The 22048-nt window shown below is 38.5% G+C and overlaps 2 protein-coding genes across 2 annotated transcripts in view; one reads left to right on the top strand and one right to left on the bottom strand.

Annotated features, from left to right (window-relative positions):
* The window catches only part of NHLRC2 (NHL repeat containing 2), a 31938-nt gene extending 25894 nt beyond the window's left edge, over positions 1-6044 (bottom strand). Inside the window, exons 1-3 of the mRNA XM_014872524.2 lie at positions 5658-6044; positions 3680-3832; positions 7-462 (exon numbers count right to left, since the gene is read on the bottom strand). Coding sequence (XP_014728010.2) covers positions 7-462; positions 3680-3832; positions 5658-5820 — 772 coding nt within the window. The 5' untranslated portion in view covers positions 5821-6044. The remainder of the gene's footprint in view (positions 1-6; positions 463-3679; positions 3833-5657) is intronic.
* A 222-nt stretch (positions 6045-6266) lies between these two features.
* DCLRE1A (DNA cross-link repair 1A) lies at positions 6267-21678 on the top strand. The gene is made up of 9 exons (XM_014872523.2): positions 6267-7428; positions 8961-10448; positions 11807-11940; positions 12715-12833; positions 15010-15153; positions 16024-16169; positions 17155-17309; positions 20719-20860; positions 21486-21678. The coding sequence occupies exons 1-9, from the start codon at positions 6993-6995 to the stop codon at positions 21650-21652; spliced, it is 2931 nt and encodes a 976-aa protein (XP_014728009.2). The 5' UTR covers positions 6267-6992; the 3' UTR covers positions 21653-21678.
* The last annotated feature ends 370 nt before the right edge of the window (positions 21679-22048 follow it).

Below are 22048 nucleotides of genomic sequence, written 5' to 3'. Positions count from 1 at the left end.
CCTTACCTCCAATGATGTGTAGAATTTGTCCATTTTTACGAGTGACCAAAATCCTGTGATGTCCAGTGTCTGCTATGACCAACCTTTCTCCTGAATCATCTACAGTCACTTTGCCAGGAAACAGCAGAGGAGAAGGTGGAAGGGAGTCTCTGTACAGCTTTATTCCAATATTGTTATCTTTGATTTGCCCTCTTTCCTTGTAGAATTTCAGAGTTATAGAAGTAAATAAAAACAATTTCTCTCTGTGTCCCTCTCCAACAAGAGAAAACAGCATATTTCCACGAGGCCCAAGAATGACCAGAGTTGGCCAGCAGGACACTTCTAGTTCATGCCACAGTGTTGCATCTGCATCATTTACTACAGGGTGGACAATATTGTATCTCAGAACAGCACTTTTAATGTTATCCAGAACTTTTTCATTTGGAAATTTCGCTGAATGGACACCAACAATAACAAGACCATCTGCAACGAAAAATGAAGTTGTGCACTGAAATATATTTGAATTAAAAAAAAAACAAAACAAAGGAAAAATGAACCACAGTTATCTCATAATCTGACTGACTGCTTCCCAGAATGAGAGAGTATTTGAACAAACAGAAAGCAATTGCATCTCAGGAGGAATATAGATAGCTAGAGATAGAAAAAAGTGAAACTCAGAAATAACACTTCAGTAAAATTACCCAATTTTAGGACCAACCAGCTGGTTGACATGAATTGTTCTTAGTTGCTGAATCTCTATATACTAAGTCAGAAAATACTTTCAAAATAACTGTGGGTAAGTTGTATCTGTTCAACTAACACTTGGGGCTCTTTTAAGATACTTAAGACATTTCTTTGCCTTCTTATTCCTATACACAATTATGGTGCTTTAGAAAATTATTTTTCAGTTAAGTAGAAGCACAAAAATAATACCAAATTGTGGAGCTCCAGAATTATCTGGACATATCTACCTGTAGATAAACAGTAAAAGATATAATGAATAGGCCTCTGAAATCAATACAGTATTCTGTATTTCAAATAAAAATGGCAGCACTGACAAGTATGACAAATAACTCTCATTACAAACAAGGCAGGCTTGAGTATGACAATTTCACATTTAAAAAATTAAAGAGTCACTCTAACTGTTACAGTCTTATCAAATCTATGGGAGCAGAAGTGTTGTTGTAGTTGCTGCATGTTGCAGTATCAGACAGCTGAAGTTGTGAAATCATTAACTGCTGAAATCCAAACAGCAAGTCAAATATTTTAACTGTAAAGGGATCAGCACCAGCACTTGTACCTGTCCTTCAAAAACATCATTAAAGCTAGAAAGACAATTCTACAGTGAACACCTGAACAGCACAAGTAAGGTACTACATCCCCTCATGAGGAAAACTGGAAATGATGGCTGCTATGCTCAGAAGTAACAATATGCACTCCATTTAAAACACTTTGTTTGAAGGATTACAGCAGAGCACAACACTGGATTTATGCCAAGCTATTTCTGAATATTAAAAAGTACTTCCTCTTATAGAAGTAATTTCTGAACTGCTGATAACATGAACTGAATATGCACTGGGGTTTAAAATAACTTTCTGAATGCCACTTGAAATACAGAAATAGCACCACTGAAGATAGCAGAGAGAGCATATCAGATAAAGATGCTGGGCGACATTCAATCCTATGGAAAGCAGTCTTCATTTTGAAACAGATCTCCTGAAGTTCCAGACAATAGAACTATGGCACATGTACTATAATATCTGTAACGATTTAGGATCACCCTAACATAGCCTCCTGGGTTTAAACTTCTCCTGTTTGGTGATCAACATGCTCCATGTAAGGGCATTTGAATCACGTGAAAACAAAGTCATCAGAGCATGCATGTACAGAGTATGTATGTACACAATGTACAGCCAACTAGATCAAGGCTTGCTCTTGTAACTAAGAAAAAACAGCAGAAAAGAACCAAAAAGGAGATCTACAGTGAAAAAAACACAGTGTATTTTTCTTTTTCTTTGAACTATCAAGCACCTTGATCTCTTCCTGAATCCAACTTCTATCCTCTGCTTCCTAATGGTTTAAATTTAAGATTAATGTTCTACACAGCTGCTCTTTTTTCCTTTTACCTCCACTTTCACCCCTAAGCATCTCTTTTCTCACTCCAGTTTCTACAGGAACAGGATAGCTGAAATCCAAAGAAAACTTACAGGGGTATTTCAAATACAAAAATAATTTATCACCTATCAGAAAAGTAGTAACTCCTGTGACAGAAGTTTAATACAAGTCAAAGCAAAAAATATGTCTCCAAGTGGACCTTTACTTCAGAGTGCTGCAGCCTCTTCTACACCAGTACAGAGATATTTAAGGACTTTTAGGAGAAAGCTTGTGGGGAGAGGTTGTTAAAATGAGTATTTTGTTATCAGCTGATTTAACACCTTAGCTTTAAAAAACAGATTAAGGCTATGACAGCTATATTATTACACTCACAGTATACTATAAAATAGTTATCATTTAAAGGTATTATTTGTTTTATGCCAATATAATCTTCCAAAATCTGTACCTGAACCTTCTTCCCAACACGTCTGATATACAACAGTTCACTTATCATTTGCCATTCACCTTCCACTTAAAACTGACTCCCTCCAAAAAAAATGTCATGAAAGTTTTTCCTTGTAAGATAAAGTTCCTATTATTTGAAACATAACATTGCATCTCAAGTTTCTCCAAAGCAAACATCTAAGCTTTCCACGGTAAAAAAATCAGTTTGAATCTCCTGTGAAGTACGAAGTAACCTATCTAAAGCACAATGTAAGTTTCAAAAGTATTGCATTTTCCTTCTCTAGAGAAAAAGGTAACTTATGAAAATAAACACTGCCAAAATTAAAACCAATCAGAAACAGCAATGGAGAACCAAACATTATAATGTTATTTACTACATATATATTGTATTTGATACAGTATTTTAGGACTGAAAGTAACACTGTTCTTAATTTCCCTGTTCAGTCTAATAACAGATCCCAGATAAGTGAGTAGCTGACACTCTGTGAGACTACAGCTTATCTCATGACAAGACACTGCATTCTAAACAGAAATTACTCTGCATTTTTATTCAGTCAGAGTGAGAGACAGATCTCATTTCAGAAGTGACTTTAAAGACCATAATTCCCTCTTTAGAATACAGGGCTATTAATGGTATACAACATGATGCCAATACAAAAAAATTCTATATCAAGCTTACATATTTTGTTATTTCAGTTCCAATGGGAAAAAAAGTAATCTATATTCTATTCTACCACCTGTCTATATCCATTCTACCATCTGTACTATATTCTTCTCATAGCTGGTTCCTCAGTCAAGGGTAGAAAGCTACCTACTTATATTAATTTTGAGCACGTATCTCACATTTTTTACTAGCTTTTTGAAAGTCACCTTATTTATAGATGTATCAGATTTGGGCTTTAAGCACATATCCTGTTTGCCTCATTACACATACACAACAGATATTTTATTTAAAATTTTTAAAATATGTGATGGAAGTACATACAGTCACCTTTTTTAGGCTACTTAAAAGATTAGAAGACATTTTTAGACATCCCTGAAATACTGCCAACAGCTTAGTAACCAGCAACAAAGTGACTCAGCTCCTCAGCCTGCAACAGTGCCAGGAAATTCTATTCTGAGCCAGCCAAAGCACTTTTACCTTTATCAGAGTACTGGTGCTCTAAGGCGTGGAGGTCAGGCAGCAGGTGCAAGCAATTGATGCAGCAGTAAGTGAAGAAATCCAACACCACAACTTTTCCACAAAGGTCTTTGTGAAGAGAAATAGGACCTTCAGTGTTTAACCATTGCAGATCTGGAATTCAGAGAACAGTGAGAGCCAGTTAGGGGAAGGGTAGGGAAAGGCACCAACACCACACAATGCTCCTGGTACTTTTAACTTTAAAAAAATAAAAGAGTTTGACATCCCTTATTATGCAGGGAGAAAAGCAAACCAAGTCTTTTATTTATCTAACTCATCCTTATGTTCTGCAATTCTTCATAATTAGTAAATGAAAATATTATTAATAAGGTCCACTGTAATATGAAAGTGTAATTTATATTTTTACATAGGCACTTTTTCATTAAAAGAACATGTAAGCCTCAGAACAAATTTCATACATTTTAAAACATGATCTACATTATTCAACTCCCAACAATGCCATTTGGAAAACAATCCATTATTTAAAACTCACATAAAGGCTACTAAAAGTTTGAAAGTGTTAAACTCTTAATGATTTTTTCCAAATCAACAGTTTTGTAAAGAACTGATTTCAGAGATCATTGGAATATTCTTGTGCTTATAGCTTTGATCTTGATTTTCAAAGTTTGAAATGACAGCATCAATTAATTCTGTCACATGGGAAGAAATACAGCTTTTTCAGATATGCACAACAGTACTCCTGGTAATTTATTTTAACCAGTTGATATATGAAAACATTGTTTCTCCCTCTGATCACATCAAAGGTATCAAGATAAGGAATAAATATCCTAGAATGTGGTCTGCCTGTATTATCTCTTAGCATTTCTCAAAATTATAGAAGGCAAATATATTTATGATAAAAGTCAAAAGTAACTAGGTTTTGAACTTTCACTTTGACAGTTTCAGAAAATAACTTCTTACTGCCCCAGAAGTTATTCCCACTCAAGTCAGCAGGAGGCTTGTTTTGTGTTTCACTAAGAGGAGGACTGTTCTCTGTCTCCATATATTTATAAATATAAATGGATGCATATACATTTAGCTTTGGTGAGAATAATGAGAATAATTCAAGCATATGCATTATTCCCAATGGTGTAGGAGCTTTGCGGTTCACTTTTCAAAAGAAAAGGGTAGTTTATAATTTTATAGCATTTCTCTCCTTTTCACTAGAATTAAAATACCTTTCATAGATATTGGCTACTTATTTAAACTCTTTTTAGAGGAGAAAATAAGCCTTGACAGAACACTGAAACAATACTAATGGCAAAAGCTAAAATTCAATTCAGGGCTCCAAATGGAGAGAGAGAGATCATTCCTTTTGCTCCACTGGTTAAAAGCCCTAATTCATTGCCGTGATATGTGTGATTTTAACCCTGAAGTTCACCCCCGAGGTCTCGCACAATGATGTGAGCTCCCATAGCTGCAGGGAGTCTCTCAAACGTTAAAGGACAGACAGAGAAATGTGTGAAAGGGGCAGACCACCGCAGGAGGATTAATGACATCTCCAGCACAGTTTGTATTACCAGGGGCACGAAAATCCACAACAGTGGCTAAGAGAGCTGGGGAACATCCTAAGGGATGCTCCGGGAAACCAAGAGAGCTCAGGAGAACGCAGGCAGAGTTAGTAAGGTTCTCACTATGACAGATAGAAATACACAGTACAGGTGGGGACAGATTTAGAAGAGAGGCTTTAGAGAACGTGATTTTGCAGCCAGTACCAGGGAGAGGATGTTTAAAGGGGCTCTTTTGCCTTGCCCTTCGCTCCTGGTGCTTCCAGGAGTGACATTTCCCGTAGCTGCAAGTGCCATTTAAACAGCGGCTCACGGGGCCTCGCAGGCAGCGGCACCTCCAGGCGAAGCCCACACGGGGAGGGAGAGCCGGGGCTCCGCCGCCTCTCCCGGCGACACCGCCGGGCCCGCCCGGGCCGGGCCGCGTCACCCACCTCCGCCGAGCTCGGGCACCGTCAGGTCCCGCTCGCGGCTGTCCATTTTCTTCAGGTACTGGTAGACCAGGTTCTCCTTCTCCTGGGCGGTGTCGGCGTCGAGCAGCGCGTACTCGAGCTGTGTCTGGGCGGGCAGCAGCCCCGCCAGCCCGCCCGCCGCCATCGCCTCACCCGGCTCTGTTTACCGGCCTGGCGCTTCACCGCCGCACATTCGGCACCGCCCGCGGCGCCGGGGCGGAAAACCGCGCCTGAAAAAGAAAATAAAGCACAAAGCACAGACACGCAATAGCTAGTCTGTATCAAAGCTGGAGCTGCTCACTTAATGCCTGTTTTTACGTATCCTTGGTATCCACAGCAGCACATTCCCAGAGGGAGCCCACGGTGGCGATTCCCGCGCAGCAGATTCAACACAGCCCGTGTTTCCCGCCCGGCTGCTTTAGCATTTTTAAGATGTAAACATTAAGCAGAACCGGGAAAAGTCGAAACCAGGCTCCATTAATTTAAACGGTGGGATCTGGGGATTTTTGGGGGGTATATTACGGGAGAAGCGGAGAAGTTGAGGGACAGCCGCGGTGACGAACCTGCGGAAGCGAATGCGCGGCCGCGGCGGGGAACGGGAGAGGAGGCGCCAGCCACGGAACCGGCGGGACCCGGGACATCCCGGGAACATCACGGGACATTCGGGAGCACGCGGGCATCCCGGACACGCAGGGGCACCGGGACATCCCTGAGGGCATCCCGGCCATTCGTGGACACCAGGACATCCCGCGGAACATCCCGGACATTCGGGGGCACCAGGACATCCCACGGAGCATCCCTGACGCTCGGAGGTACAGGGACACACCGTGGAGCAGCACCGGGACCCTTTGGACGAGCATCACAGGATACTCCGGGTGACACTCAGGAGGAGCATCCCGGGACACCCCGACAACGACCCCGTAGCTCAATTCTTCCTCTTTTTGTTTTAAAATCTTCCTGCTCGGGCGGGAGTCTTCAAAATCTTGCCGCCCCCGCCTTGGCCGGGTGGAGCTTACGATGCGGGGGGGAAGCTGAGGGAAATGGCTCACCCTGGAAGGCCTTACAAACTCGGGCCCTGTGGAACAGGAGAAATTGCAAATGTACAAAGAAACCCTCATTGAATTATTTTTGAGATAGGATCCACCATGTTCCTGTCCCATCAGGGACTCCTGCTTGGTTTGTGGCCCAGTGTTGCTTTTTTGACATGGTTTTGTGGAGCTTTTCCTCAGATAGTGAGGAGTGGAGGGAAGAGAAAATATATTAGTGGGAGGAAAGGCAGGTTTGTGAACTGTTGCTTAAAAGAAAGGGGAATATTTCATGTGTTGCCATGTGAAGATGGCATCTGAAGATACTTTATTGGAAGAGGACATTTGGGAGTACAAATCCATTAGGAAGCGAAAGCCTCGGAGTAATTCACAGAGCATCTCTACTCCTGGGCAGGAAGTAAGTGATGGCAAGGGCAGGCCAAAAAGAAAGAGAAATAGGAAAAAGAAGTCCACAGAAAAAACTGATACACCTCAGAAAACCAAGCAGAGCTCACGGCCAGGTCAGGACGTGGATCAGTGTAAAGAAGACAGTAGTGTGCACTCCCAGGAAAGCAAGAGTAGCCTGGCAGAACAGAGCTCACAAAATACAAAGCTGGTTCACGATGGATTCTGTCCCAGCTGCCAGATGCCCTTCTCTTTGCTATTGGTCCAAACACCTCAGTGGCACGTCTATGAATGTTTGGAAACTCCAGGATCCAATGAAAAAGGTATGAATAGAGTAAGAAAAAAGCCTTCAGAGAAAAGTTGCAGACTTCTCGCGAAATGTTGCTGCAAACCTGGCTTTCTTTAATTCAGCCCAAAATCTGAAATGGTAGTTGGTTTGACTTCTATCATGCTTTATTATTTTCTTACTGATCAGTCCTATTTTTCTATGAAATTTTTGCTTCATTGTGAAGAACATGACATGAAAATCTCATTTCAGAATCTAATCTCAAAACTCTGAGAACGTTTCATGACTGTTTATCAAGTTTTAATATTTCATTGAACAAACTGAAGGTGTTCAGTTCAATATTTCAAGTAGTGAAACCTAGTGCAATTACTAAGTCAGTGTCAGGCACGAGGGTGCTACTTTTGACACGAAGCTTCTATCTCCGTAGGTATGGATTTTATTATCTTGTATTCATGTTGATATGTGATTTGTTCGGTTGTCTATGGACATTTGGAAGCTGAAATGCTAATTTACTTGAAATGTTAGCTTGTGGGCCGCTATGGTTTAGAAATTTTATAAAGAAATAGAGATTAACATTCCTGTATCATAAGACAACAGTTTGTTTTGGGTTCTGTACAAGAGGAATAAAACTGACACAACCCAAATTCTAGTTTCATGAGGAAATACCATATCTGAACAGCTTCAGGTATCCAATTTATACATCTCTTAACTTTTGTAAAACAGAAAACATACAGTCAGGAAATGTGAGTAAAGGCTGTTTTAGGTAATGCAATCACTCTCCTTTTTGTATTTTGATAACTTTCCTTGAATTTCTTCTTCAGAACAATGACATGTAAGTCCTTTCATGCTGATTTTGGCAGTGCTTTTAATTTAAAGCAGGTGTTTTAACACCTCGTTTCTGTCTTACTCCCATAATTAACAGGTGAAAAATCCTTCTGATGGGTGTATGCACTCACTTTAAAAGCCTGAAAAGTGAGGCTGGCAAACTGTCAGTGGGAAAGGTTTAGGAAAGGGCTATGTTTGGTTTTTCCTAGCATCTCAATGCTGAATGTTTTCTTCATGTAGGTAAATGCACAGCTTTTTTTTTTCTTTTTCCCTTAGTGTGTAGTATCAGACAATTTGAAATGGAATTCCAGATTAATTCAGAATTGAGGTTTAGTTTATTTGTTTGTTACTTATATTCTAAATGTACTGTCTGTTTCTGGTGCTGCTTGTCTGAGCTTGCTCCTTGACTGTGAGACATTTCTAAACCAGGGCCCATGTGATTACAGGAGCACAGCATTGGAACAGGGTCAAGTTTTGTTGTTAATGGGCTGTGTAATTCAGGCATAGTGCTGTATGAGCAGTAGCTATTTGGTTTTAAGCTGGAAGCACTCATATTTCTCAGCTCAGAGCAAGAAGTCTTGGTAGCTTAAAAATTACTTTTTACTTGTGCCTTCTGTTCTCCAGCAGCTGTATTTGTAAGGAAAAAACTCCTAAATGTTGTGTCATGTGTGATTTTTATTTTAACTATGCCAACTATACTTGCAAAGGTATTAACATTGCACCTTTGTTTAACTCTTTCCACAGAGTGTCCTGATGGTTTGCTGTGCACCTCCACCATTCCATCTCACTACAAGCGTTACAGCCATTTTCTACTTGCAGCAAACAGGGCAGGGGAGTATCTTGTAAACCCCTTGGGAACCTCTGTGGACATGAAGATGGCATGTCCCACTGTTGCAAAGCCCAGCTGTTCCCCAAGTTATGCAGAGGAAACCTCATGGGATGAGAAACCCTCTACTGAAATGAAGCACGTCCCAAATGATGACTGTGCAGCAGTGGTACAGAATTCACCTCAAATGAAGTCTCTAAATATAATTAGTGGAAGTACTTCCTCTTTTGCAGGTATTGAAAAACCTCAACAGGCACTTCAGCTCCCACAGACAGCAGATAATCGTTGTAAATTTGAATTTTTTGATTTTGCATCCTCTCAAGAAAGTGAAACAGGAAAAGATCTGTGTATTGAGAAAGATACAAGTCAGCCAAGTCTGCTACAGTCAGGAGTAGACTTCAAGGACTGTGAAATTTCTTACTCTCCATTAAGTACATTTGAGGAAAGTGAAGATGAAGAGGAGGAGAAAGTAAAAGTATCACAGAATAAATTATTTGAAGTGCAGAGCTCAGAAGAAGACTCTGATTCTGTGGTGTTTAAAACACTTGATGAACTCTTACAGAGGAAGCCTCAGTATGAGCATACAAAAATGGAAAATTCTGTAACTGAAAGAACCCTCTGTGAGGAAGAAAATACAGGGAACCATCTAGATCCTCAGCGAGGGGTGGTAGCCTGTGGATCCTCTTTTGCTTCCAGTTATAAGGAGGCTGAACAGCCAGAATTGATTTCCTCTGCTACCAAAGCAGGAACCACAGAGTCAGAAGATGCTGATGCTTGTGCTCTGGATTCTGCATATGTGAGTTTTACTGAGCCATCATCACTGCTAGACAGAGAAGATGCTGCCTCTCTTTTGACACAGAAGAGTAATGTTTTGAGGGAGCCAAGTAACATTTTAACTCATTCAGATAAAGTTACTGCCAGTGCAATTGAAAAAACAGCTCTCCAGGAGAGTTTGCAGACAGCAGTGGAGAAAAAAGGAAATCTTAGTACAGCTGCTGTGTGCTTTCCCAGCCCCATCTCTTCTAAATCAGTGCCATCCTTTTCATCAGCAACTATGAACACTAAATCCAGTCCTGCCAAAGAACTTAAGCAAATGGACATTGGTGTTTTCTTTGGGTTAAAACCCAAAGTGAAGGAGGAATGCAAAGGAGCAGCGTGTTTGAACGAGAAAAAGCACGTACCAAATTCAGTATCTCCTAATGGAAAGGGGCCCAGACAGCAAAAAAGGAAGGCTGAGGGGTCTGTGGAAGATGTGGAAGCAGTTACAGAAAGTTCAAGTAAAAATGAAGCCATAGCAGATCTACCTTCTGGTGGCCGACGAAGGTGGAGAAAAAAATTTAAAGAATTACCTACTACAGGTGAAGAACCAAGAAAAAAACACTGCCCCTTTTACAAGAAAATACCAGGTGAGAGGTAACTTGGTTTTTTGTAGAGGTTATTTATTTTGGCTGGAGTGTTGGGTTTTTTTGTCCTAATTATATCTTAAAAATAATTTAAGTAAGTAGTTATCAAGAGTAAAAACACTGAAGTTTATATCTGGTTAATACACACTCCTAATTCCTGAAATTAATTTTTTTCATTGCTTCATTTGTGCCTGAAAATAGCATTGTCAGTAGCAATCATTTCCTTAACGCTAAGGTAAAATAATTGAGTTGAATTTTGCATTTGAAATTCGGTAGTATTAGAAATATTTATTATCTATTGTATTATTTATATTTATTTCAACTATGAAAACAAAGAAAGAAAACAGAGGAGAAGAGTTTAGTTAAGCCAAGAATTTCTCGAGGTCTCCTCAAGCAATTAGGTAAATTAAAGGATGATGGTTCAGCATCTTAAAAAGCTTCAGATGCTCACACCACTAAAGTTAGTTTTGAGTTTGGTACCTCTCAAACATTTAACTTTTTTTGGCTAGGGATTTTTACTTAGATCAGATTGCTATGGTTTTTTTGACTTGAAGTTCTAGCCTCAATTTAGTGGAACTATTTCTAGTTCTGCTAGAAGATCTGGGAAATTAGTGTAACAAAATGAAAAATATTTGAGTGCCACCAGCTGAATTAGTTCTGTGCACTGTTTGATGGCTTTAAGAAAGTATAACCCAATGGAAAAGGACTGTTTATCAGCATGTTTGCATTTAAAATAAGTATTTGCAGAGAGAAGGGTTGTGTTCTATACATCTGTCTTTATGCAACATCTTTATACAAACACTGAAAGCATACAATGCCACGTCAGGCACTTTTCATCTCAGCAGATAAATTTGAAGACCCCAGGTTGCTTGCTTCATAATTATGTTATTGCATGCTTTGAGAGGAATATTACATTTAGAATAATTGAAGAATTGCAGCTTGATTGCAAAATGCAATTCTGCTATGCTGCAGTTACCTGTGTTGTGTTAAGACATTAGTATTAGATTTCAATCGATGTGAACTTTCAAAAATACCAGTTGAATGCAGATAAAATGTGCCTTATTTGCTTAACCAGTTGCCATCTGTATAAGAGGGCAGCTAAACAACATATTTGGGACGCCTTTGAAAGTATTTGTTTGTAAACACTTAGTGAAATTTTTATTTTAATAAGTGAAAATCTTTTTGCAACTGTTGACTGATACACAAGACGTTAATTTTTAAATGGCTCACTCAATTGTATGCAGAGTAACTATTACCTTCTAATTGTGAAGAAAGAAAGAAAACAAAATCAACATCTGATTAGAAACTGGTTCTGAATTATGCATTTTTACTGACTGGTTTCTCTTCCCTCTTTACTGTAGGAACTGGTTTTACAGTTGATGCTTTCCAGTATGGAGAAATTGAAGGCTGCACAGCTTATTTCCTTACTCATTTTCACTCTGACCACTACTGTGGACTAACAAAAAACTTCAGGTTTCCAATCTACTGTAATAAGGTAAAGTTTCTCAAGACTGCTAGATACCATCATATCCATACACAGCTTTTGTACTGATGGAAGTAAATAGAAGATCAGTGGTTCTTGTATTGGGTCAGTGGATATATACAGGGAACGTGCATTTTGTTTGGGAGAAATCCTTACCCTGATTTGACTGATCAAGAGGATTAGTGAAACTTCCCTGACAAGATACCATGAAAAAAGATCAGGTTTAAAAAGGCTCTCTAGAGGTCACATAAATCAATCTCCTGCACAACATCCACCTTCAAAGTTAGAACAGACTGCAGGGAGTCTTTTGTCAGTCAAATTTTGAACCTAAGCCAGATTTTACTATGTCTCCTTGCAACCTGTTGCAGTACTTACCTTTTCTGGTTTGTTTTTTTTTTTTTCCCTAGTAATATATTTGAAATTTCTGGTAGGGCACCTTGCCTAATCAACACATCCAGAGTTTGCATCAAAACAACTCTGAGTCATTCTGGCAGTTTCCTGGAATGCTTGTGTCCTGTGTTGCCCTTGCAGTTGGAGTGACTGCAGTCCTTCATGATAAGATCCAGGAGCCTGTTACCTGGAAACTTCTTCATTTGTTTTAAAGAAGATTTTACCCACTTCTTCCTCCAAGTGCTTTTTGAGAAGTGAAATGCTGCTGAAAGGCTTGATTATGCCCAGGGCCTTATAGTTTCTCTCTAAGCCATACTGGCTTTGAGAGCTTTTGTTTCTGAAACAAACATTGCTTCTTTTAGATTTTGTTCCTATTTTAAATCCTTTGTGTTCCAGATAACTGGCAATCTGGTGAAGAGCAAACTCCGAGTCCAGGAGCAGTTTGTCCATGTGCTGCCGATGGACACACAGTGCGTGGTCAATGGGATCAAAGTGCTGTTGCTTGATGCCAATCAGTAGGTATCACTGCATTTCTTGTCCCAAATTTCTTACAGGTAGCTAGCTTTCGAAATAAGTGAGTTATCTTCAAAAATGAAACAGGCTTTTTTGAATTTAATTTAACTTTTTTGTGTACATTGCGTTAACTATGCATAGCTTCCTCATTTTTATGTTTATTGAGAGGTTGAATGATTTTCTACTGGTCTGAATACTTCCTGGTTTTTGGTGTCTAGTTGAGAACCTAGCAGATTTGATTATCAGATACATTAAGTTTCTGTAGCTTGAACTGATGTTAGGGCAATCGTGAACTAAAGAAAAATGTGGCACTTTGGATCCTGTGAGAGACGTAACCTAGCTAACATTTTGAAAATTGAACTTTGAAGAAAAGACTGTTGAAATCTGGGCAATATTTCTACTGAATTTGGTGATAAAGGGTGAGATTTTTGTCTGTTAGACTGGCACTATGTGATGATGCTGGATTTAAAGTTCAGTAGCACTGAACTTTCAGTCCTGTGCCAGTTCTGCCTCTTGGTACTTTTTTTTGGCCACGGGCTAGAGGAAGACTCCCTTTCCTACAGTACACATTTTGAAATGCAGGACTGTGTCACAGCTGGTTTGAACATTGCTTAGTGTAGGATTTGCTTATACTTGGAGAGATAAATCTCCATTAAGTCCTCTGAGAACCCTCTCTAGGAATGAAGGAAGCCTTGTTGCTTCTGTAACTTGTATACTTCTCATTTTTCCTGTTTGTCCCTCTGATTCTCTGCTCCAATTTAAAAGCTGTACATACCTTAGCTACAAAGTTCACCTTCTTGAAGAGTTCACCAATTCTATAGTTTTAACTTTTTTGGGGGTTTCATTTAGCCTTTGCAGATGACTGATATCTAAAATAGTCCCACTCAGGTTTTCCAGTCTGAGCTCTTGCCTTTCAGAAAGCTTTAGCAAGCAACTGCAGAAGGTACGATGGATTCACTGTCACCAGTAAGGGAGTTGTATTTATAATCAGGGAGTTCTGGATCTAAGACAACATTTAAAATCTGTGAATAGAATTTAAAAGAAAATGCTCTAGTAAGTCCTGCAGGAAGGAAGATGAGTCTACAGCAATATAATTCTGTTTCTCTTGAACAAGAATGCTGCTTCTCTTTGGTGTGCTGTTTCCCCTTTGAATCAAATAATAGAATGATTGTAACTGAGGCAGGATCTTTGTCATGCCTAGAAGGTGGGGCATCCCAAAAAGGCAGTTCATGTTTGATTGCTTTACTGTTGATATGAGTTTTTTGTTTCTTCTTTCCATCTCAGGTGAGAACTCAAGTCAAGCTTGTATGTTGTTGAAGTCAGTGAGTCAGAAGTCTCTCTGAATTCTTCACAGAGAAATCAGAGCGCAAGAATTGAATTAAAGCCTTTAAATAAATTAAAGTATATTGAGCTACTCACACATAAGGTAGAGGTGAAAGTTTAGGTTTTAGTATAAGTAAGAAAAATAAGTTTTAAGTGCTTTTAGTAAGCAAAAAGTCTTAGATGCCAGTGTAAAAGTGTGAGTTCTTGGTAAAGGTTAAAAAACAGTCCTAAATACTAGTGTTTTCACAGAAGCTTCAAGAACTTAGTTTTAAACATAATAAAACTATAGTAAAAATATTGCTTACATTTTTTCAGATAAAACAAAATAGACCATATATGTAGTATATGTGTACATAACCTGATGTGCTAAAAAACCGAAAATTCTAGTAAGTTAAGAAGTAGTAGTCCGAGTTTGTGTCTTAGCTTGTTAAGAAGTTTCTGTATAAGAATGTGCATTAAGAAAAACTGGTGCATTTTGCCCCTTACTTTTTATGCCATGTGTTTTTATGCCATTTGCTTTTTGCCATTGCTTTACCTTGCTTTTGCCTTTAAAACTAATGTGCTTCTACAATAAACAGCTTTATAGCAACTATTAACTACTTGACTCATTAAAAAAAACAACCCAACAAGTGTAGGTGCCTAAGAGGTTTTAACCTCACAGTATGTGGCCGTTGGATTAGCTGCAGAATTCCTTTAGAAATCAGGAATTTCTAGCTAAATTAGTCTGCATAGCAGCTGTGATTTAAAATTCTGTGCACGGTTCTGCTACTGAGGGGTGGTCTATCTCCTAAAGTAATTTATCAGTATACAGAGTTAACATAATTTGTTTGGGGTTTTTTTGTTGTTGTGTTTCAGTTGTCCAGGTGCAGCAATGATCCTTTTCTACCTGCCAAGTGGGGCTGTTATTCTGCACACAGGGGACTTCAGGGCAGACCCTTCCATGGAGCGCTACCCTGCTCTGATGGGCCAGCAAGTCCACACCCTTTACCTTGATACCACGTAAGTTGTCTGGGAATTGGTGGGGTTTTTTTGGTTTGTTCTTAGTCTTTTCAGTTTAGTAAGGCTTTATATGAACCAAATAAATGTAATGTAAATGACATTGCTGTGATAACACTTGTTAGCTCTATTTAGTGTTGAATAAAAGCAGATATTTATTAAGAGTATGTGTAGCATTGGTTATGCTGCTACGTTAGAGAATGAAAGTGGGTGGTGGAAAACATGTTGAAGTATTTGCTCAGATCACCACATTATTTATAAGTGGTATTAAATTCTGGGTGTCAAAATTTATATATGAAGTGTTCAGCTCTAAAACAAGAGGTTGATGGAACACTAGTTTGCAGTGGATTCAACTCTATTATGAAAAGAGATGTGAAGGAATTCAAAGGTGAAAGAATGCCAAAAGGCTGAATAAGTTTCGGAGATTTTCATTAGACTGTTCTGAGTCATGTATATAAAATCATTTTTGTGTGAATGATGACTAATGCCCAGCTGCAGACTTTCATTTCTGTTCCATATGTTTCTGTGAATGAGTAATGACTTATATTATGGTTTGTGTATATGACAAAAAATAGATGTAAGGATATAATCAGGACATAGTACAAATATCTAACTTGCAAGAACATTTGGTATTTATGAAGAAGAAAATGTAAAATTCAGTGTCAGAGTTGTAGAGAAAACACTGATATGTTCAGTGTAATTTTTGTTGCAACAATTTCATTTGGGCACCTCAGTGTTTCTAATGGACTGCAATTGTATAGAAAAAATGTCTTTTTCACTTACTGTGTACCTGGAGTTTGAGGGTCTTCATGGTAATTTCGGATATCTTTTATCTCGTGTAACAAAGTGATATATTTTGTTTCCATGTCCCAGATACTGTAGCCCTGAGTACACTTTTCCTCCACAACAAGAGGTTATCCAGTTTGCTGTCAACATTGCCTTTGAGACAGTGACTTTAAACCCACGAACTCTAGTTGTCTGTGGCACTTACTCCATTGGAAAAGAAAAAGTTTTCTTGGGTATGTAAAAGAAGTGTACTGGATCAAATAACTAATTTAATATCTAATTTAATGTTACAAGATGGCTTTCTTGAAGATACAAAAGGTTGTTTATTCTGAATGTTCAGATAGTATGTAAAGAAATTAAATATATTTAATAATCCTCCTGCTATTTTTTAGTTTTCTAATCAGTCAGTTTTAACTTTCTGAAAGAAATGGTGTTCTACATGTTTACAACCTTCCCCCCTATACTGAATATACATATGGCCAGTTTATATACTAACTGTATGAATCTCTTTAATTGGTTGTGGTAAGAAAATTGCTAAGGGTGATTTAAAAAATACATAAATGAGGTCTTTATGACATTTTCGTTGTTAGTAATTTCATGCTATCAAGAAGCAGCAAAGGGATGTTATCTTAGACTTGTGTTTTGAGTTTTTCTTTCTGGTTTATATTATATATCTTCTCTGACTAAATGAAGATCTTGTGTGCTATGCTTCACTCAGTTACAGCACCAGGAAACAACATGATTGCCCAAATGTCTGCTTCAGAGCAGGCAGATGTGCACTATTTGTGCTTTTGTGTATATTTAAAGTCATCAATACAGGACTTAGTCTCACTGAAATTTAGTCTGTCTTCAATATGGGCTGTTTGTCAAAATAGCCAAAAACTGTACGTTTCTGGCATCTTTGGAATAAATACCAGTTCATCTCAGTAACATTCTACCAAAGAAATGTGGCTTTAAATTTATCAAGGTACTTTTCCTTCTTTTTCCAATTGTCATACAAAATTCTGCTGCTAAAATGTAGGGGACAAAGGATTTTAACACCCATTATAAGATTCTCTTCTTAACGTTAGAATACAAAACACTGTGTCCTGTTGAATATGGATTTCTTTTCTAATAGTAAAAATTATCTTGTACAATAATCAGGACTCTCTCCAAAACAAGCCAAAAAGGAACTCTTACAATTTTCTTTATCTGATTTCTTCCTAATGAATCCTAAAGCAATTGCTGAAGTTCTGGGCTCAAAAGCCAGTGTGTCCCGTGACAAGTACAAAACCCTGCAGTGCTTGGAGTCAGCAGCTGTTAATTCCCTCCTCAGTATGGACTGGAACGGTACTTTGCTTCATGTTCTTCCCATGAGGCAAATAAATTTTAAGGTAAGTTCAGAAAATGGACTCTGTAGATGAACATGCTTGTAAAATTCTCTTGGCTCTCCCTAGCCAGTGCTGTGTTTGGTGCTTTTTAACCTCTTGTCAGATCATATTTATTTAGTGGAGCTTTGACATGTAGCAATACATTGAAAATGTAATGCAATTAAACATTAATAACTTCTCTAAACATGATATGGTGCTTGTACAAGATGAGGTGAGGCTTGTTCAAAGACCTGCTCTTTGCAGGCTTTTTTGAAGTAGATTTATGTAATGACTGCCTGATCTGCCCTCTTAGCAATTAATATATTGGGACATGGAGTTCCTGTTCTCAGCCTGTCTCCTACCTGGTCCAGTGTAGGAAGAGTCTAAAAGGATTTTCTGGCTGTGAGCCTCTGTTTTGAGGTAGCCTATGAACATGGCCAAATACCAGCTCTCTAATGTCACAAAAGCAAGTAAACCAGTCAATTTTAAAACATTATTTCATCTTAGTTGATTTCAAGTGGACATTTGGTTGAGATTTGAGACACTGAGTTGTTGAATGTGTTTTTCTGGGAATTTCTTAGTTTGGAAAGGTGACTAATTCCTAGGTTGTTTTAAATAGACTAAAAGATACTGAAGGGCAGTAAGGTGAAGCAGCAGGCTCTAGATTAAAGGTAACCTGGAAGAAAGGAAAAACCAACCCAGTGGTTGTTTATGCCTTATAGGCTTGGATTCATTTTTTCTGTTTTGCTTCAGGCCTGCTGTGCCATCTCAAGCAAATCCTTCAGAGCAAGATGGTATTTAGCTGCAGGACTAGTCAAGGTCAGAGTTGACCTAAAAAGGAGTAAAAAAGGCTATATGGTTTGGATGGAGCTGCAGGAGATGGAACTTTAGTATCTTAAAGCATTAACTTTGTTCCATGATGTTTTCGGTGATGGAGCAGAAAATGAGTAATGGAAATAAGTATGGATTTATTTTTAGTGTGTTGTGTTGTCTTAAACAGTAATTTATTTTAGTTTTTTTCTGCAGATTCCTGGGTTGCTAAGTCAGCTGCCCCAGCATGAATGGATACTGACACAGCTGGACTTTCAGGGGGTGATTGAAAAGCTCAAGGAAAACTTTACTTCTGAGAGGAAGGCAGTTGTGTCATTCAGGGTCTCACTTCTGAGATCAGGCTCTAGAGAAATCTACAGTGTGACAAAAGCCATGCCTGGACCCTGAAAAGGGCCAGGAAAGAAAGGCACAATGATCTAGTGGGTCAGAGTCCTGGTCTGGCAGCAGGGCCCTCTGTGCTGTGGCTGTGCCCTCTGATGTGGAGCTGAGTTGGTCTCCTGCCATCATTAGTGATGTTGTGTCCATGTGAGCTGGGGACACTTCCAGAGTGCCAAGCTGCCAATGAGGCTGCAGCTACAGGAGTGCTTAGGTGGAATATACTGTCATTAAAATGTGGAGAATTTTAAATGCTGAAAGATGAGTTCATATGATCATTTATCTTACTTTTGGATTTGATATATATTAAGAAAATATAAAAAAAAAAACCCAGAGATGTGGTACTTCAGTGCAGTATTTGGTTTTACCCCAGTAAAATACAGGGATTGCTGTATGTACTGACAAATGGCTGTCCTTGAATAAGCCAGATGAGTTTAAGTGGTGTTAGGGTTGGTGGTAAATTAAATATTTAATCATGTTTGAGTGTTTTCCTACCTTATGGAATCTGTTTGTGTACACTGCTGACTTTAGGAACACTCTGAATATCAGGCTGTCATGGTGATTGAAGGTTGGTGTAGAAAATATGGTGAAACATATTTTCCATTCAAAAGGATGAAGGTTTAGAACAGCGTTGACTAAAGCAATAAAAGAAGAAATTGGAATGTATATGTAAAATTGACTTGTTATGAGCAAACACTGTAATAATTTCTTTTGGGGAAAGAGGCCATCTTTTCCAAAATTTATTCATGGTTCTTCTGAAACAAACAATTTTTTGTAATTCAAAAACTGAGGCTTTTGCCTAACTTTACTATGCAGGGGAAGAATTCCAGGGAACTCAGTTCTGTGGGTCTATGAATCTTTCATGTTGTTTAACTCAGCAAGGTCTTGTACTGGCATTGAGGTGAGACTTTCAGAAGTGCTTGTGACTGAAATGCACAAATTTTTTTTTATAAAATTGAAATTGCATCCTTAATGTGAATGTTGCACACTTGATTAATAACAAAATTCAAAAGCAGATTAGCATTGTTAATATAATAATCATTCAATTTGAAGTACTATATTTTGATTTCATTAGAGCAAGGGGAGCAAATATGTGAATAATTACCTTATTCTATGTTAATCCTCCTAAAATGAAGTGTGGAGGAGAATTAGACTGCCACAGTTATACCTTTAATCACGTGAGGACTGAACATTCACAGTATATTCAAAGTCACAGCAGTGAGCCGTAATTCCTGTTGCTGAATGAGATGTCTGCTGTGGTGGGGCTTTTAAAATTTCTTTTATGTGCCTGGTTTGAGTTCTGTATGTTGCTAGTGGACATGGCACTGAAGGTGTCACACATGGCAGCTTTCTGCTGCCCTGTTTTATAGTTGTCAAGTGTCTGACAGGTTGGGTAATGTTCTATTACAGCCCGTCTATCTCCCTCTACCCTCCATTTGAATCAGTCTTTATCTTGTACTTCTCTCTCCTGCTAATATAAAGTTTATGATTTTGAGCTCTGTAACCTTGTAGGGCTTTCAAATTAGGAATTTGCCTGTAAGATTTTATACAGGACACATGAAATTGATTTTCTATTTTTAACTTGAAGCAATACTGACTTTGACTTATCCAGGAATAGGATTTTACATACTTGGAAACTTTTTCAAGGTAATTTTCTTTTTAGAGTGAGAAGATGAGAAATGGTTTCCTTCCTGTCTTGGAGAAGTGGTAAAACATGGTTTAGTGCTCAGAGCAGTAGTGAGCTTGTGCATGGGCTTGCTGTAAGTTTTTTGGTGTAGGTTAATTAACTGGTTATAAGTTCTGGGCATAAGCAGGTGTCAGGACCTCTGTGGCACTGCAAATTAACCAGATGATTTTGCACTGAAGCAGCATTTCACCATCTTCTGTCTCCACTCAGCTACTGACCACTAGTTTAGAGGAGGAAATGAATGATTTGTGGAGCAAGATTTGTAAGCAGGTGTGATTATTCCTTATGTGTTCTAATCTGTAAGGCATAGCTGTTCATATGTGCCTAATTCAAATGAAGAAATTTAGATCCTCAGGGACAAGTTGTTTTGCAAATGTTAATATTTATCATTAATAATTTCAAGGTAGATGATCCTTGAAAATTAAAAAACACCAGCACATGAAAATAAAATGTGTCTGAAGCCTCTCCATCATGAAATGGCCGACCTTTAATCTAATTAGCTATTTAATGGGATTAAATATATGCTATTTTTTTTCACAGGGCTTGCAAGATCACTTGAGTAAGTTTTCTGAGAATTTTGATCAAATTCTGGCGTTCAAACCTACGGGATGGACCTACTCAGATTCATGCCTTTCTCTGGAGGATATCAAGCCTCAGACAAGAGGAAAAATCACTATATATGGTATAAGAGTGGCAGAGATTCAGTGCCTTTAGCTTTGTGTAGATGCTTTTCCTATTTTTATTCTGGAAGCTCCTACTGGTTTTTGTAACTGCTTCTTTTTCTGGTAACTCATTGAGACACTGAACGGATCTTCAGGAGAGACCTGTGAAATGAGTAATTGAGAACACCATCAATGCAGATTTTTACATACATTTTGCACATGTCCTTGTCATGCAAATAAAGACTTCCATTTGATACAGGTAGAGATTCAGGGACAGAGTATTGGCCTGACTGATGCTGGTGGCAGTGTAGTTCCAGAGCCAAGATTTAATTCTGTGTCTTACTTGTTTTGGAGAGTGTGTCTTCCTCTCAGTTCTTATTGGTGGGTGGAGCTAAATCCCTTACCATTCCTTTAACCAGATCACTGATGTTGCTTAGCTTGCACTGATAAATGACTTGGTGACTTAATGCAAGGTCATTTTCCTAGAAGGGAAAATTGGAGGGGAGGAGGTTGTTTTACCTTAGCTATAAACTTTGGATCCCAAATAGGAATTGAAAAAACCCTTTTATCTAAGCATTTCTTAGCTGGAAGGCTTAGAGGAAGCTAAGTAGACTGACAGATATCTGTGATTTGTTTTCATTTCAGGAATTCCTTACAGTGAACACAGCAGTTACCTGGAAATGAAGCATTTTGTTCAGTGGTTGAAGCCACAGAAAATCATCCCCACTGTAAATGTTGGTGATTGGAGAGACAGAAGCTTGATGGAAATGCATTTTAGAGACTGGATGACCGAGGGCATTAGGCATAAATAAATATAAGGAAGAATGTATATTTCAAAGGAAGTATGGAATGGGAATTGAATTCCTGTGAGTTTTATTTATCTCCCTTTTCCATTAAGCTTTCTTTAGGGAAGACTAAACTGCCATTCTTTGAAGAAAGATAGATAAATTTGGGGAAAGAAAAATAAGGCACCTTGCTTTCTTGTGTATCTGCTACTCCTTTTCCCCTGTTCTTAATTTTCCTCAGATTGTGGAGATGCTCAGATGTGTAATGCTGGAGATGAAACAGCCTCCAGGGTAATTTCTGAAAATAAGTTACTTTAATAAATGAAAGAATACTAAGCTTATGTCACGTGCTGTCAACTCAGGCTTCAGAGAAGGTCATTTCATGAGGCAGAACTGACTATTGTGACTTAAATCTTGTTAAAA

The sequence above is a fragment of the Sturnus vulgaris genome, chromosome 8 (assembly GCF_052056855.1).
Source record: "Sturnus vulgaris isolate bStuVul1 chromosome 8, bStuVul1.hap1, whole genome shotgun sequence".
In the NCBI taxonomy this organism is placed as follows: domain Eukaryota; kingdom Metazoa; phylum Chordata; class Aves; order Passeriformes; family Sturnidae; genus Sturnus; species Sturnus vulgaris.
The sequence above is the reverse complement of the archived record's forward strand: the minus strand, read 5'-3'. Positions and strand labels throughout refer to the sequence as shown.